Here is a 17,002-nt window from a genome sequence, read left to right as displayed (position 1 = left end):
CAGCATAAACAGGTCGGAGAGGAAAAATTGTTTCAGTGAAAACAATCTAAATTGCTTAATGCTGTCTGTAATCAAACCAGTTTCGAAGTGGGATAGTTTAATTGAATAGAATACATTTTGTGCTATTACAACACTTAAACTAATCAGCTGAGTGTAACACTTGTTTTGCCTAAGTCCCTGCTGCCTCCACCTCCTGGCTCCATTTTCTCCTTCCTTACCTTTCTCTGCTTTATGTTCCTTTTCCTCCACTTCTCTTCTCATTTGTTTTAAATGAAATAGCAGCGTTGCTTTCCTTTGACCCTCTAATTTCAAACTCAATAACTTGTTTTTATAATTTCCATTCATCTTAATGTCTTTACTGCTCCTCCCCTATGTGTGTGGCCTAAGCTTAAGCACAGAAGTAGGAGCCAGAAACTTCACATTCAAATTTCTGTGCAAACACTCCCTCTCTCTTTAAGACAAGCCCTAACAGCCTTGCCAGAGACTAGGGGCAGATTTTGTCACTGCTACTGCCATTTGGTTTCCCAGGAACAGTGTTAGCCTCGGGAATCTTGCTGAGAAGTTGGCGAAAATTTTTCATTTTGAAGCTTTTCAAAAAGGGCAATATTCTGTTGGGGGGGGAGGGGAACAGAGGAAAGAGCTTTGTACGTTACTATTTTCTGTTACAATGCTAGCATCTTTATTTTCTGTTAAAATACTAAAGTATTTTAACTGTCATTTGATGCAGAAGGCAGTTTTTAGGATCTTCATTGATTTCCTCAGATCTTGTTGCCACTGAGCTTTACAGTAACATTTTCCTTTTGGTTCATTTAACAAATGTTTAGTGCACCCTTGCTCATGTCATCCAATATACATGCCAAAAGTTTGACTCTTAAAAAATTGACTTCTCTTCATAGATCAGGTTCTGATAGTTCCCCTGGCTGTACAGTGCACAAATGGCTTCGCAAGTATGACGTTAGTATCTGGAATAAAGTGTTGGTATTTCACTTTTAAGTCTGTTGTATTTGGTTGGATTAAAGGGGAAGGATTGAAAAGTTGATTTACCAAGGCTTCTGGGTGACCTGGGAAGTTAAGAAACGTGATGTTGATCCTAACATCACTGGAGGATGGGAATTGTTAAACTCAGTTTTGTTCATGTGGTTACAGCTTCAGTTGACAAACTGCTGAAATGGTATTCTTAGACTCTTTAAGGCATCTGACTTTGTGCTGATGCTCCAATTAAAATATTTGCAAGCGCAATGGCAGTGGGCTAAAAATCGACATATGGAGGGATATAAAAAGACCAGATGTGAAAAGTAATTTTCTACTTGATGTATTTGAAGAAAATGAAAAGGATGCATTTTTGAATCAGTTTAATATCTTCACAAATAATTTGAAAGAGGACAAAACTGTAGCATGTGAAGTTTGCAGATGACTAGAGTGAAAAGTATGGGAATCACCAATGTGGATGACAACAGTAAAAGCAGACTAAGTTGCCATGGTTGACAGTCAGCTGAACATGAGCTGCCAAAGCAAAGTGGTGGCTCAGAGAGAAAATGGGATTCTCAGATGTTATAAATAACAAAGTACATGTATTCTGTGGATGAACTTTGGTTACTAGAGTACTGAGTCTAGTTGCAGTATCCACGATTTAATATGAAAAAGATGCTGACAACCTAAAAAGGGCTCTGAGAAATGCTCCAGAACAATTTGATGTCTGGAAAACCTCCCTCAGAACAAAATTAAGTAGCTCAATAGCATTTGGTTTGTCTAAGAGAAGGTTTTGAAATGACAGGGTTACAGTTTGAGGAGTGACTCTGCCTCAAGGTGTATAACTGCAAGGGAAATGAGAGTTAAGTGCTTCATGTCATAGTAGACCTGCGACTTGAAGAGGATATTTGAACCCGAGGCCTTTGTAATCTGTCCCACATAGATGTAGGTCGATCCCATAGCTGAGAGATGAGGCTTGACAAATCAGACTGGTAAGCCTAATTTTAAATAGTGAATTTAGTAGCAGTGTACATGGAAAAGTCTTATTTGTAAATGTGGTAGATTTTCCATTGCTTGGTGGTTTTTAATCAAAGCTCGTATCTTTTGGTCAGGCGTTAAAGGCTTGACACAGGTCTTCCTTGGTGAAATTTTGTAATCTAGATTATGCAGGAGGCCAGCTTCAGTCATCATAAGGGTCTATATGGCAAGTAGGGCAACTGGTATATATAGAAAAATATTACTCAAAAGGTCTGAGTTTTTAGCAGTCATCTTTTTAATTACTACTTGGAAGCTGAAACAGAGAAGAAACCAATACTAGCTAACCTATGGCTCTTTGCATATGTATAATAAAAGTTTCTTAACTACTACTGGTCTGTGGATGTGGTTTGAGAATCCCTGTAATGTGCTGAAATTTTATGGAGATTTTGATCTTGCACATCTATATTTGATAGATTTATTAGACTCGTGGTTTTCCACTCATTCACATTCTTCAGGGAGGCTCTTGCACAGATGGATTTTAAAGTACTAGGTGATGAGATCCTTGTTAGCAATCTCTCTGTTCCTCTTTTGAAATATCCTTCTGGAAGGTCACCACTGAACGCGGCACTGTGTTGGCACTACGTAAAATTGGAATGAAGTCATGACATCAAAACCAAATGAGAGGTTACTTCCCAGAGAGTTTTGTTCGGAGAGAGATAAAAGGCAGGGGTCAGGAACTGGCATTACACCCCAGAATGCTGAAATAAAGAAACTAGCAGGAAAGGAAACCTAAAAACAACATTACCCTAAGTGAGGACTGCAGTGGAGAGTGAATTGTATCAACAATCCCAAAAAATATATCATCTTGTGGAAAACTGTTTAGAAAGTATTGGGAAGAATATGTCACGAGTGATGTCATGAAACCTGGATAGATAGATGTATGTATAGGTCAGGCTTAGTTTATTAGCGCAATGTCACTGAAGCCAGATGTAGAAGCTTTTTTCCTCTTGGCACCCTGGAGCATGTTTAGGTTCGGCATTGCTTATTCTCTTACCATTATGAGTCATCACATTAAATGGCTAAATGGTTTCTGAGTTAATCTGAAGAGAAGACCAGTTAAAAATAAATAATGCTAGCCTAATGCAGTAGCAAAGAGGGTTTGACTATTCAGGGAGTCATCTGTCCCTGAAGAGAGAGTAAGAGAGGTGGTAAAATGGTAGAGCGCTCACCTGCCTGGTAACACCTGGACTGCACGAGAAGTAAATGCTGGAGCTGCCGCATTGGAAGAGACTTTGCTTCGAAGCAGTGGGAGAAGGAGGGAGGGCTGACATCCAGAAGTGCTGTTGTAGTGCTGAGTTGAGCTTTAGCCAGCTGTCCGTGTTTCCGTAGGTGACTGCCCATTAATTTCCCCCTTCCCAAACAGCAATCAGCAGCCTGTACCTTCTCCTTGTAAAAGAAACCTAAAATGTCACAGCAGTTACTTTCAGTTTGGGGAGCTCTGCGTCTGGTCAGTCTCATCAAAACTTGCATATTTGTGCTTTGTTGCACTTGCATGCTGCCTGTAGCTTATTTTTTTCTTATCTGACACAACACATCCACAATCTGCTGCGTGCATAACATGGGTGGGGTAGACTAATAAAGGAAGAAGGGGATGGGCTTTTAATTTGCAAGTTCCGAGGGGTTGTTATGAAGGACGAGAATGGAGGAAGCAGACTTCTCGCGCCATACAGAGATGTCGTGAGGGCCTTTTGAAGATGTGATTGTAATTGTCTTGTTCTGGTTTTAGATGCAGTGGGAAAAGATCTCGCAAACCGTGTACTTAAATTTGCTCCATTAAATTGATTTTTTTCTTGACTGTAATCCCTCATGTATATTAACTAACCTGAGTTTGAGTACTTCTGCTTATATGTGTTTACTTGTTGTGTGAGCAACAAGGCAGAATGTGAACATTTGTCTCCGCCGTAAGAATCTCTAACCTCTCCTGCATAAGTGCAATGATTAAAAACTTGGACTGCAAATCTGCTTCTGATTCAGACACCACCTGTTCAAGTATTACAGAAAGGTCAAAACATTTTTCAGCAGCAGAGGAACAGAAAGCATTAGAAAATCACACAAAGAAAGGTTTGTGCAGAAGATACAGAACGGGATCTTTTGTAACTTCAGTTTAATCTTGATTATTTAAAGAATAGGAGTGATGCTGATCAGGTTAGGCATGCTGACAAGACAATAGGGAAGAGCAGCAAGACAGCTGAGGAGAAGAGATCCCTCTGCCTTCGCTGGAGATTAACCCATCCATGTTGGTTGCACCAATATGTAAGAGAAAAGGGAATGGCTGGCAGAAATAGCAGCAGGAAAGCAGTAGATTATGTATTTGAGAAGTAGTTGAGAGGCTTGGTTTCTAGTCTTAATTTTGACAGTGTCTTTATTACTCAGAGTGTTATTTAAAATTTGCATGCTTTTTTTTTTTTTTTTTAAATTTATAAAATGAAAGTAATATCTGCCAAAATATGTAAACAAGTGGTTGTGACAATTTGTAAATGACTGCCTGCATAGTTAAGTCCATGGAAGCAAGTTGGCAAGGCAGAGGGGTTTTCTGTATTCCTAGGATTATGCTTTGCTCTTTTACTTCTTAAAAGCAAGTACAGAGTAGATTCAAAACTTGGGTTAGTAGAGTCCTATGGCTGGGTATATAATGTAACAACATTACGTACATATAACAACATACATACCTATAATGTAACAACATTACAACGTTACATTGTGAAGCATAGAGTTGAAGACTCATGAGATTCATCTTCCTAATCTAGTAAGTGCAAGGGCTGAAATGATGAGAGCTGGCTGGCTGATCTAGCAAAGCCATGTGGGTGGTTAAGCACAAGCCTAACCTTAGATGTGCTGAACGGGAGATAGCATACTCGGTACCTGCCATGGCAAAGCACTCCAAAAATGCACTACTCCAGAAGAGCTTAAGGCAAGGATGAAGCTCTTTGGAGACAAACTTTAATAATACGAATGTAGCCCAAATAAGGGGTGGCAATCCCTATTTCATGGGAGCCTGTATACACTATCAGTCTGTTGTTTTCAGTTCTTACTAAAAGCATAAGAATTTGGTGGTATAATACCATGTAGCTACCAGGCCAACATTTATAACTATTTAATAGCAGAGATTGTCCTGTAGAAAAAAAACCTACATAAACCCTTTTGGAATACAGTTCTTGGAAGTATAACATCTAGCCACTAAATGATAGGATAGCATGGGCATATAAAAAAATTTAAGAATGGGCAATTTTTGGCATAAATACTAAACATCTTGCATATTTCCCAATAATTAATTTTAATTGTGAATGCCGTAGCTTAATAATTGTGTTCACTGCATCTCCGAATATAGGCTTATATGGACAACATGGGCTTGCATTGCAACATAAGAATATGTGTGGCATAATTACATTAGCTTTGCCATGGTTTGTTTTTGTTTTTTTTTTTTTTAAAGGAATGCAGGGTTATGGGCCTATGAACTTCTCTATTTTATTTTCCTCTTCAGAGAATATGTGGGGAAAATACTGTGCAATGTTCCGAAATTTGTGATTAGTGATGGTTACGCAATTGATGCAATGATGAGAGGGGGTGAAAGCCCTAAAAATTTTAGGGGGTTGGTAGTGGGAAGTGATAAGCTGCATCATTTGAGCCCAACGAGCAGTAACCAGCCTGTTTTCCAGTCCCAAGTACCGAGCGTGGCACCAGCTACTGTGTCTGTGGTGTTTAGGCTGTAGAAGGTAATTGTGACTCTTTGGGAAAAACAAAACAATTTTATCCTAAACAATCCAAGAGGCCTGTTTCCAGCAAAGCCAGCTTTTGTGCTGTAAACTTCATTCATTCAGTGTGAGTCATTTGGTTTCAGTCAAAGATCTTTAAAGCTGGGCCCTGGCTAAGGGTAGAAGAGGTTCACAAAAAGTAGCGTCAGTGGTGAAGTGAGCTGCAGTGGTGCGTGCTTGCTTGTTCCTGCCCGTTGAGTGGCATTCATCGCCCCTTCATTTGTGCTGGTACAAATCACTGTGCTGTAAACTGGATCATGGGCTGAATTTTTCCTGATGGAAACTTCTTCTCCCCCCCTTGATTTTATCCACGACCATGGCCCTACTGAGAGCCCTGCATGGCTGAGTTAGGGGTGGGAAGAGATAGCTGAGGTTGAGAAGGAAGGCATGGACATTTCTAAAGCTGGTTCTGCTGACAAAGTCAGCATGTTGAGGAACTACACCCTAAAGCAAAAGGTTCAGGAATGTAGAAACGCTAGAATATAAACCATGAAAGGGTGTGGGGAATTGCTTCCAGGTTTAGGTTTATTTTATGCTGGAAAGTAAAGTTTTGATATTTTTTTTTTTACTTGTTGATTTTAAGATGTTTATCTGCTGAATTGCATTCTTTTGGTTTTGGTATGTACACTATGGAATTTCATAGCGATCTGTCCAAGCCTGGCTAGCTAGAAGAAAGTAATACAGGCATGTATTTCAAATACAAACAAGAAGTAGGAAAGTGAAAAAAGTTTTGGGAAAAAACATGATGTGAAGGGAAGAATATGAGCAAAACAAAGTGATAAAAGAATAGGACTCTGGTGATCTGTGCTGGCAATACTTAACGAAAGCAAGGATCTCATTTGTGGTCTGCAGACCAGTTCCATAAAGAGTGATATCCTGAAGCCAGGAAGAATGTCTGGTGGAGATCAACCTCATTATTCCGCTCTTAAGTACAGGGAATTCCTGTTCATGTCAAGTGTATCAGCATCAGGAAAAGCTACAGAGATCTGAGAAGGGTGGTTTAAAAAAAAAAACAAAACCTAGGAGGGAGAAAATAGGTTATGTACTGAGGAGCACTTTTATTAGTGTGCCAGATTGCCCAGAAGTGATTGTGACATCTCCTTCATGAAAAACACTAACAGCGGAAGAAATTAGTAGGATAGAATATTAATTCATCTGCTCTGTCTTACAAGGAGGCAAAGAACAGCCAAGACTTTCTGTCTGATGCTCTCCCTGAAAAAGCATCTTTGTGTTTATGAATGCATTATGAAAGATTACCTGAGGTGATCCGAAAGTACGTGGTTTTCAACTTGAAGAGGATCTATAGAAGAGAGGAAGGAGCTTTTCTTTTGATGTGTCTGAAAAGATCTGAAAGATGTTGAAAAACTTAATTGCAAGAGAGTTCTGTTCTCATTTTTGTTCAGGGAATGTTGTCTCTGAGCAGCTGAGAGGGAAAGTAACATTCAGTCAGACTGACTTTTGTATTTTGGGTGTATATCAACGTATATTTAACTTGGATGCCTAATCCACGATAGGAGGAAAACCTTTCTTTTCAGAAGTCTTACTGAGACATGCTTACCTGTGGTTAACGGTCAGTAGCGGTAGCAGTACCAGTACATCTAAATCCTTTCTCCAAATCCTGGCAGAATTTCACCAAAATGCAAATAATTATTTTTTATTTTTACTTAAAGAGCTTTCAATTCATCTCTTCGTACAAATTCAGAAATAAGGGCTTGTGCATTTGTCAGTAGCAAAGCTAAATTTCTAAAATGGATGAAGAAGGACTTTTCAAGTCATTAGTACTTCATTGCAGTATTGAGCATTTCTCACATGATATATTGGTACTAGGTTATTTTTCTTCAGCTTGTGATACATGATGCATGGGGTGATGTCTGTCATTCACATCCTCTAATGTTTTCCTTGATACGTTTTTCCTTTTAAGTTGCATGTAGTATAAAGGTTTTGTTTAAAATGTTCGTGGCTGGATTGTGTTTAAGGGTTGTTTTAAGAAGGCGGAGGGAGGCAGAATGGTTCCCTTCGTTCCAAAGATGGGCTCTAAAGAAAATATTGGCCAAGGTAAATTGGCAATAAGGACATAGACGACTTTGGACTTTTGACTTTTAAGATGGAACAGCAGGTGTTGCCTTGGTAATAACAACATGCCTATTGTCCCATTTCTAAAATTTCTTCTGAATTTGCCTGCAGACCCCCATTAGGTATGTTAGGTGAAGATCTGTTAAATGTGGTAGCTGTGATTCGTGATGATTCCATCTGCCCCGAGTACGTTCTACTCGATCACAGTCCTCAGTATAAGGACTGGGGGTGCCTTCTAGCTGCCAGGTGTCCCACATAGTGCTATGGCAACGAATGCTGCTGTCATAGATGATTGATCAACTATAGTATCATTTTTTCCAGCAGAAAATAATACATATGCACAAAAAGCTTGGGTTCTTTTCAGCTGGAAGAGCTGAAATGCTGTCTGCCATTTCTGAACGCTTGAGTTTGAAAACCTCTGTATGAGGTGAAACAAGCATTTTGCTTCCATCTTCGGCTTTTTGGGTCATGGTTTTTTCAGTTGCAATATGTGCAGAATATGGGCCATGGTTTGGAAAATATGGTCTTCTGTCCTTTTAAGTTAATGCTCTCTTGTGTTTTGAATGATACTGTGTTGGCTCTCAGGTAGACTTGAATAATGGCAGTCCTCAGTGTTACAAAATATCTTTGTTTTTCAGTTCTGAAAACAAAGGGAGTGAAGCCATAAATTTAAAGAGCAACCAAAAGGGAAGCACAACTCTGCCTGCACTTTTGAAGGTATGATCTTTCTTTACTCATATTCAATTGAGCTAAAGCCTGCCACCGCTGCTTGTGACTACTTCCTAGTGTTCTGATGTTGGGTGTATTCCTGCACTATGATGTAACACCTGGTTGCTATATTCGGGGTTAGGGTCCATCATGCCAGTGTACTAATACGCATGCATAACACATGCATAAGACAGAAAAACTGTCTGTGCTTCACATTCTTAAAACGAAATTCATGTCATTACTTACATTAAAGGAGTCTAGTGCTAATTCTACATGCAGTTAGCCGGTGAAGAAGGAAGCTGGTATTTTTATCAAACAATGGTTTCAGGCATTCCTCTAAAGCACCACTTCTATATAACTTATGAATATCTAACCAGCAAGTGTTTGCCTGCCTGAAGGTCTGCTGGTTGCCAACCAAAGCACTGTAAGATCTTTCGGCTGAAATTTGTATGCATGTTGGCTGTTCTTCACCAGCGTTAGCCAGGTTAATCATGCTTGTCTTGTCCTGTAAGCATTTTACTGCAAAAAAAGGACATGCTTCTCTGTGATCAGGGCTTTCTCCTATGTCACTTGACACAAAGTGGTGGTTGCCTGTAAAGTTGTGTTTAGATTTAGTCAAATATCATAAATAATTATGTGCAGGACAGGGCCTGGTGATAACAGCCACCTTTGCTGCTGTCACATCATGCCCTCCAAGCACCATTTTAGTGATTCATTCACTAAGAACTTTTGCTTGGTTTTTTTTGTTCCTTTTCCTAGTCGTTTTAGTGTAATGCAGATAATACTGTGGCTGCTTCCCCAAAAGGGTCTTGACTAGTCTGCCAGATTTATTAGAGGAGGCAATAGGCTTCTTAACACACTGAATCTGAAATTTCTATCCTGTGTTGCATTTATTGAGCACTAACAGTGTACAGAGAAGGAAGCGGTCTCCTTCCTGTACGGCCTGCAGTCTCTGTGTAGTTGCATCTTCAGTATCTAGGGACCATTTGTTTGGGCTTTGCCGAAGGTGAAGAGACATTGCAGTTGCCTCTAGAAGGACATGGTTTAGTCCAACAGGGTTATTAGCTCAAGAACAGTTCCGTGTTGAATGTAGTTTATTTATATCAAGGTGGGAAACAATGCGGTGATATTTGTTCAGAAGCCCTGTGGATTCAAGCCAACTCCCTCAGTTCTGAGCTCCTGGAAAATGCCACTGAATGCCTTCGTGTTACCATAAAGCATGGACTATTGATTTTATGCCTTGAAATGCAGGCAGAAAGGATTCTGATAAACCAGAGGAGATTCTACTATAATGGAAGCAAATTTCCTGCATTTTAAAGAAAAAACTTATTTTTCCATGTTAGTTCAGTGAAAAACTCTAAAACATACTTTCCTTTTGAAGAAGGTTTTGACTGAGGAAGGGGAATCATTTAGCATACGTGCGCAGGACTTCCAACACCAGGAGCTGCTTAAAAGGAAGTATGAAGAGGGCTAGGTCTCAAGGAACAAGCAGGATGCGTAGGTGGAACAAAGGGTGCATAGCAAGTTTCAGTTACCTAAGAGTATTTCTTTCTTGCCAAAAACTAAATCTCATTTATTTTGTAATTTAAAAAAGCCCAAATTCAGAATCTTTCCTGCTGAATCTAAATTCGTTGTAGGAAAGTCTTCCACTCAGAACTTGTGTTTTTGTAATACTGTACTAAAAGTCAGTGCCAATATTGATGCTGTAAAGTTTTGTTCCAAATATCTGATCTGTTTTCTTTGTCTTGCCATAACTTTTTATTTAATTATATTGTCTTTGACCTATGTTTAGAAGTCTAAAGTGTTGCAGTGTACATTACATTATCTTTGAAATAATACCTGCTATTTGTTTAGGCTTTATAAGAAAGGTGCGGTTTTCATATTACTAGAATGTGCTAGCTGTTCAACTGTACTGCGAGCTTCCTGTCTAACTTACTTCCCTCTTTCTTAAGCTGATCAAAAAATCTTCTGATACTCTTGAACAGTTTCATGTGCATAGTAATGAGTACTTTTAGCACTATAATTTTATATCTTGTGTGCACTGAAATTACAACTAGATAGTAAAAACTGATTCAGAGGAGGTGGAGAAAGTATTTATTTTCTGCTGCTGCTGTCCCCCTTTTTTTGTGAAGAAAATATTTTTCTTTTTTTTTTTTTCCCAACCACTGCTCCCTCCAACACATACTTGCATTTTGATAACACCACACTGTCCGGTGTCTGACGTTGGCCAAAATAAGCGATGTTGTGCAAAGATCACTAAAATGCAGCTGAACAGTTGGAGAGAACTGAGACTGTCTCATTTGAAAGGGATAATGTATGGTATTGAAAGACATTCCAGTTTTAGTCATCAAGTCATCAAGGTTACTCTGGGCTGAAAAAAAAATTATGTTTTGTTGTTACAGAAAGTGTACTTTGTGAGGAATGTCTAAATCTATATACCTACACGGATCGGGTTTGGGCATGTTTGCATACATGTCCATGTCTCTGAACCATGCTTCTACCTAGTTATTTCAGGTGGTTGGTGACTAAAAGCTGAAACCATATTGTGTCTGTCTGTCACCAAGTTAATGAGCTATCTTGTTTCTGATAGACTTACATGTAGACTTACATGCTGTGATTTTGTATATTCATTGTCTGTCTCTGCAGGAGGCCAGGGGCAAAATAGCGGGGGGATCTCTTAAGTCTCTGATTTAGCAGCAAAGGTTGGACATCTAAATTATAGCTGACTGGGTGAGTGGAACTGGGAAACGTGCTGAGCTACGGTAGCTCTTTGGCTCTTCTAAGCACTTCAGTTACCAGTTCTGTACTTTACCCCTGCTATTTTTTTCCCTGTGATGAAATATTTAGCTCAAAGAGGGAGGAAAAGGTATTTTAATACTCACCTTATGAAAATATGAAACCTAATCTTTCTGTGCCAAGGTGACTTTATCAATCATCATTTGATGACTTTTGAGAAAATATTACTGAAATATATTTGCCATGTCTACTAATTCATTGACAGAAAGTACACCACCACCCACCACTATTTATTTACAGATTTTGTTTTGCTTCTGTTTCTTTGAATTAGAGCTGTAAACAGTGCTCTTTCTGAGTAAACGCTCCATTTGAGCGATAGGATTGTTGAACAGATGGTTGTGTGGATGTAAACAGTTCTTGAACTTCATGTTCAGTGTTCTAAGTATCTGCATTACATAGTGTCCAGTACATGGTAGTATATCATTAACCTCACTTTTAGCACCACAGGGACTTTGTTTTTAAAAGGAATATTGCCACAGTGCTTCCTGCAGAAGTATATTTCACATACTTTTGCTTTTGGTAAAGCCCTTAAAACAGAGGTTTACAACTAGGACATAGGTATTAGTTGGATTGTGTGGAACAGCTACCAAATAAGCTAACACTACTACTGTAGCGAGCCACATGCTGAAGAATGTTGTGTTAGTACAGTTTTCACACAACACTCTTGTTGGACGTGCTTGTGCTGCAAGTCTAACCTAGCTCCTACCCATATTACTGTACTGTAGTAGTAGCAGCAGTGATAGGTGCTAGGGTTAGTTTCAGTAGTAGTGAATGGCTTACATCCCAGGCTTGCCCTGTCTGAGATTTTCATCCAACTGAAGGCTTTGCCGTGGCAGTGTAGGCAAATTCAGTTGCCTGCCGATCGTCCCCAGATACCCTTTCTGTAGCGGTGCATGGAGGAAATAGCGCATTCTCCCATAACTGATTAGGAAGCATCTCGGCACAGGAACTACTGTGTGAGCTCTGTCAGGCAAATGCAAAAGCTTGAAAAAGTAGGGACAAATACGATACACCAAATGTATAATTTAGACTTCAGTCTAAACCATTAAATATTTTATAATTTGGCCCATAGGCCTGGGTGCTAGTCGCCTGGATTAACCAGAGGCAATCTCAACCTTCATAGAGAACACAGGGGCAGAAAGTACTGCAAAGATTATCTAGTCCACTCCTCTGCCCCAAGGTGAGATCTCTGTATCTATGTCATACCTGATAGAAGTTTGTCTAACTTGTTCTTGAAGACCTCCAGGGATGGAGATCTTTAAGATCTCTGCAACTTCACCAGACAACTGTTGCACCGATTTCATAAACCTTATAATTAGAAAGTCTTTTTCTTAACATCGCATCTAGAGCTTCCTTGCTACAAATTAAACCTGTTGCTAATTGTCCTCTGACAAGTACTCCTGTATACTGTGAGCATGGAGAAGAGATTATTCTGTAGCCCTGCTTTCTCACATGAATTTAATTTCAAGGTAACATAAAGATGGCTGTATTTAAATGGTAGACATAGTATTAAAATTTGATGGCAAGGACTGCAATTATGTGATAAGATGGAGCCAGATTCTTCTTGGAGTTTCAACAAATAGGACAAGAGGCAATGGGTGCAAGTTGGAACAGGGGAAATTCCAGTCACCTATAAGAATTTTTTTCTTTTTTTTTTTTTCCTTTCCCTCCCTTTACCACAAGAGCGGTCAGATATTGGGACAGGTTGCCCCAGGAACTTGCAGAATCTTTATGCTTGGAAATACTGAAAACGCAGCTGGATGAAGCCCTGCTCTAACTGGAGCTGCTTTGAGCAGGAGCTTAGACAACATGACCTCCCCAGCCACATTCCTTTCAGCCCAATTTGTTCTGTAGTTCCCTGTCACATCATTTTTCATCCAGTGTGTGAATTCACGTAAGTTTTAAAGAAAGTCCCGTGAACTTGCTGAATATATGTAGCTGTTCTTACTGAATGTCCCTAATTCTGACTTTATAATTAGTTTTAAGTTCTATAAAAAGTTAGAAATCAAAATTAAGCCCGCTTTCTTCGTTAACTGCATACCTTTTCCATATAGCATCCATTTTTTTCATATTGCCATGGTTTTTTTTTATATTGTCTTTATTTGATATGTATGTTAGCTAAGAAAAGTCTGCTCAGCCTGTGTGTGAATGCCTGCTGAATACCTGTGTCTTTGACCTAGTAATTAGAAATCAGAGAGAGGGATTCTTAGTCTCTTGGGAGTCAAGGGAGGTGGACTATTACTGCCAACCACAAATTTTTTAAAAACCTGAGAGTTATTTTTTAAAACTGTGCTGTTGCTGCCCACAACAACGAATGAAAGACAAAACCAAAATGTTTCTGGAGTTTGCATAATCAGTATTTCTCTTGTGGAACCTGAAAGCAGATCTTTTTCTCTCCAGCTATGATGTAGACTTTTGTTGGAATGGAATTTTATAGGCCAGTACATAGCACCTTCTGGTGTCCTAGGACACTTTGTTAAATTAATGGTGTTAACAGCTGTATGTGTTCAGGAAGACATTTCAAGATCATCCTATCTAAAGTCCTGGTAAATCCCTTTGTCATACTGAAGATTCTTAGAATGGATGATCCTGAAATATGCTTCCCTCTCTACTACTTCAGTTCTTCAAAGAAAGGATCTTGAGCAGGGAACTTCATTTCAGGATGGGTGAAAAAATAAAAAGGGCTTAAACCTTGCTCAGTTTGGCACAGAAAACCACCAAGGAGACAGATGAGAAGCAGAAGAGTGGTGCCAGGTGCTATAGCCTGCCAAGAGAATATAAGTACAGGTGGAAATCATGCTATCTCACCCCATTCCCAGTGTACAGCCTGCTTGTGCACACCTTCTGCATTGGAAAGGTGAATTTTACCTTTATTTTTTAATTTATTTTCAAACATCAGGGAACCATCAAGTAAAAGAGAATAAAAATTATTTTGTATTTGTGAAAACTTTGTCACTAAAAAGCACTGGAAGTATAATAGCGGGAGAATTTAGAGGAAAGAACAGAAATAAGACAGACAATTCTGTTCTCTCTGGCTCCATACCAGGAGCAGTAGTAAGGCCGCGATGGTTACATACTGAGAAGTGAGTACCAATTCTTAATCTTTCATCAGAGCTTTACAATAATTTCAGGAGAAAATTCAGAAGGAAGACATTTTTAAGTAACTCTGCAAATGGTGTAAACAGAAATTTTTAAATGATAAAGTTCACTTTGTCATTCTAGAGACTTTTGCTTGAGTTTACAATTCCTCATAAAGGTGACCTAGCAGAAACTTTATTTCAAATTGTACCTCCTTTTTCTCTACCTTTTCATTGGAAGTGTTCACCCTTACCCTCTTGGTTTTTGTTCTCTTGTCAGAGAAGGTAAGCCTTGATAGTTCCTCAGATTTTAGGAGAACACTAGAGTTTCAGAGAATGTTTGTTTCATCTTTTCTTTCCTCATCTGGCAAATTAAATTTACATTAAGGACTTCTTGGTGTTTCAAGAATTCAAATGGATAAACAAATTTTTAAAGTCCCTGTGCTGAACTTTCAACAGAGGCAGTTGTCTTTCCAGATGTTAAAAAGTCATTGAGTTTAAATAGGTTTATTTTTAAAAATGCAAAACTGATACAGTTTAACTAGAAGTCCCTTCCTGCTGTTTAACTTTTACTCCTGATTATGAAGATGCCATGATTTCATTAGTTTTCTAGTTACTCTTGTCTTCTGAGGTTGTCATGACCTGATTTTTTCATGTCAAAACAAGCAGAGAAAGGAGGATGTGGAAGGAAAACTTCACAGTGTAAAAAGCCAAAATATTCAGAGGTTCAAAGCATCAGTTATTTGTAGAGATACAGAACTCGCCTTTAACTTAAATCCCCCCCAAACCCCAAGGCTGTCTTTGTTAATATTTGGGTTTTTTGCTTCTTCTGATTATTTAAAAGGTAGCATTTAGTTAAACTAAACAGTTTTTTACAATGGTGGAACTCCCTTGTGTCATCTCCATCACCACTCTAATTACTGGCGTAAATAGGAAAAACCCACTTTGACTGCGTGTTTTTTAAATCTGTTTTTCTCATGAACACTAGCAACAGTGACTTCTAGGAGTTCTCTGCCTATTGTGTATTTCACGGTCTGATAGTACTTTTCCCTGAATTTTTCATAATACTGTGCCAGTTTTCTTAAACAAGTCTTGTTCCTAATCTGTGTCGCACTACATCTGGTTTCATTAGGTTTCCGTATGTATTGCCTCCTGTTGGTTCAGAGTGCCTAACTTCTTTGCCTCACAGTAGCTGAAAAAACAAAAGCTTATTTCATGTGTGGATTTAATGTACCTCAGTGTGTCCCACTCATTGCAAACGAGTAGGAGATTACACCAAAGATGCCTTAGCCTCCCAGAGAAGGGAGATCAGCCGAAAAACACGCAGTAGTGACTCATTGTGGGGATGTGCTAGTCTGCCAGCTGTTTCACTGTAGATTTTGTTTTGCGTACAAAATTTACATACTGTATTGCTGTTCAAATTGAATGAGATGCTCATAATTGTTAAATGAAATGCAGGCATCGTAGCCATGTTGAAAGGCTGAAGCTAAGGCTAGGAACATGGTTAATTTTCCAGTATTAGAGGTAGCAGTGCCTAAATGTGCTACTTTGTGCACCTAACACTTTAATCCGAAACTCTTAAACTATTTTTACATGCTGGCAAACAGAAATTCTGGAATAGTGCTGTGACCGTTTCTCGGATGAGTAAATTGGGATGTTGGGGTTAAATGGCTTGTTGAAGGTCTCTGGGGTGAATCAGTGATGATCCTAAAATCCTGATAGCTGGCCGTCTTCTCTCACAACTGTAGGTAAGATGGGGTGGTTAAAGCGCACGAGCGTATCTGCACGATACGCAGAACGTCCCCCATCAGCAGCTCCCAGCGCAGCAGGACGGACGCTCTGTGACAGGTCTCCACGCGGCTGTCTGGAGTTTCTGCTTTGTAACGAGTGTTCGTTCATGGGGAGTGAAATCCGAAATGTCTGGCTGTTGTGGCTGGAAGCTAATTCTTTGTTCACGGAGATCTGTGTTTTAATGCTGTTAATGTTTTCATTTCATTCACTTGTTAGGGCAATAAAAGAGATTGTATTCTTGGCAGACAGAGGTAACCCCTGCTGAATGAGAACCTCTGGCAATTTGAACTTTTGCCACCCGACTGCTGAGAGACGGCGGCTACCAGGGCGGCTGTTCGCAGCTGGTACAGGAGGCGAGGCAAACCTGGCAAAGCAATCCCTCTTCAGGGTGCTGTTGTGCTGCTGGAGCTGCTCTCTGCGCTTCGGGGGGGCTGTTCACACTGGTAGCAGGCCCTGTGCCTGACTGCATAGGTGCAATTAGGCTTTGGGCGTATGTCTGTGCTGCAGTCAGGAGTGGATTACAGCCTGGAAAACATACCTAGTCTACCGTTGAATAAATTAGCTCAGATAAGAATCATGCTTGAGACATGACATCGTGGGCTTGTCTTCTGAGTCCCGGCTGCCAAGCTTCTCTGCAGCGGTTGCTCCAGCAAGGTGAGACCGCACTACCCGACTGCACAGTTAGTTACAGCTTCAGTTATCACTGGTCTCTTCAGTCACCTGATTTAAATCATAATCTTGTTTCACGCTCTGCTGAGCTTCCCCTCTGCACCAGCCTCATTGCATGTGAGGTCACAG

General features: G+C 39.7%; 1 protein-coding gene across 6 annotated transcripts in view; it reads left to right on the top strand.

Moving 5' to 3' along the window:
* CRYBG3 (crystallin beta-gamma domain containing 3) overlaps window positions 1–17,002 on the top strand; it is a 95,331-nt gene that overhangs the window by 6,631 nt on the left and 71,698 nt on the right. For all 6 annotated transcript variants that reach the window (XR_014230895.1, XR_014230896.1, XR_014230897.1 and 3 more), the window contains exon 2: window positions 8,471–8,549. Coding sequence is in view for 2 of the 6 variants with exons in the window: in XM_082338024.1 (XP_082194150.1) it covers window positions 8,471–8,549 (79 nt within the window). In the remaining 4 variants the exon portion in view is untranslated. The remainder of the gene's footprint in view (window positions 1–8,470; window positions 8,550–17,002) is intronic.

The sequence above is a fragment of the Platalea leucorodia genome (genome assembly GCF_965183815.1).
Source record: "Platalea leucorodia genome assembly, chromosome: 2".
In the NCBI taxonomy this organism is placed as follows: Eukaryota; Metazoa; Chordata; class Aves; order Pelecaniformes; family Threskiornithidae; genus Platalea; species Platalea leucorodia.
This window is presented reverse-complemented; position numbering and strand designations above follow the sequence as displayed.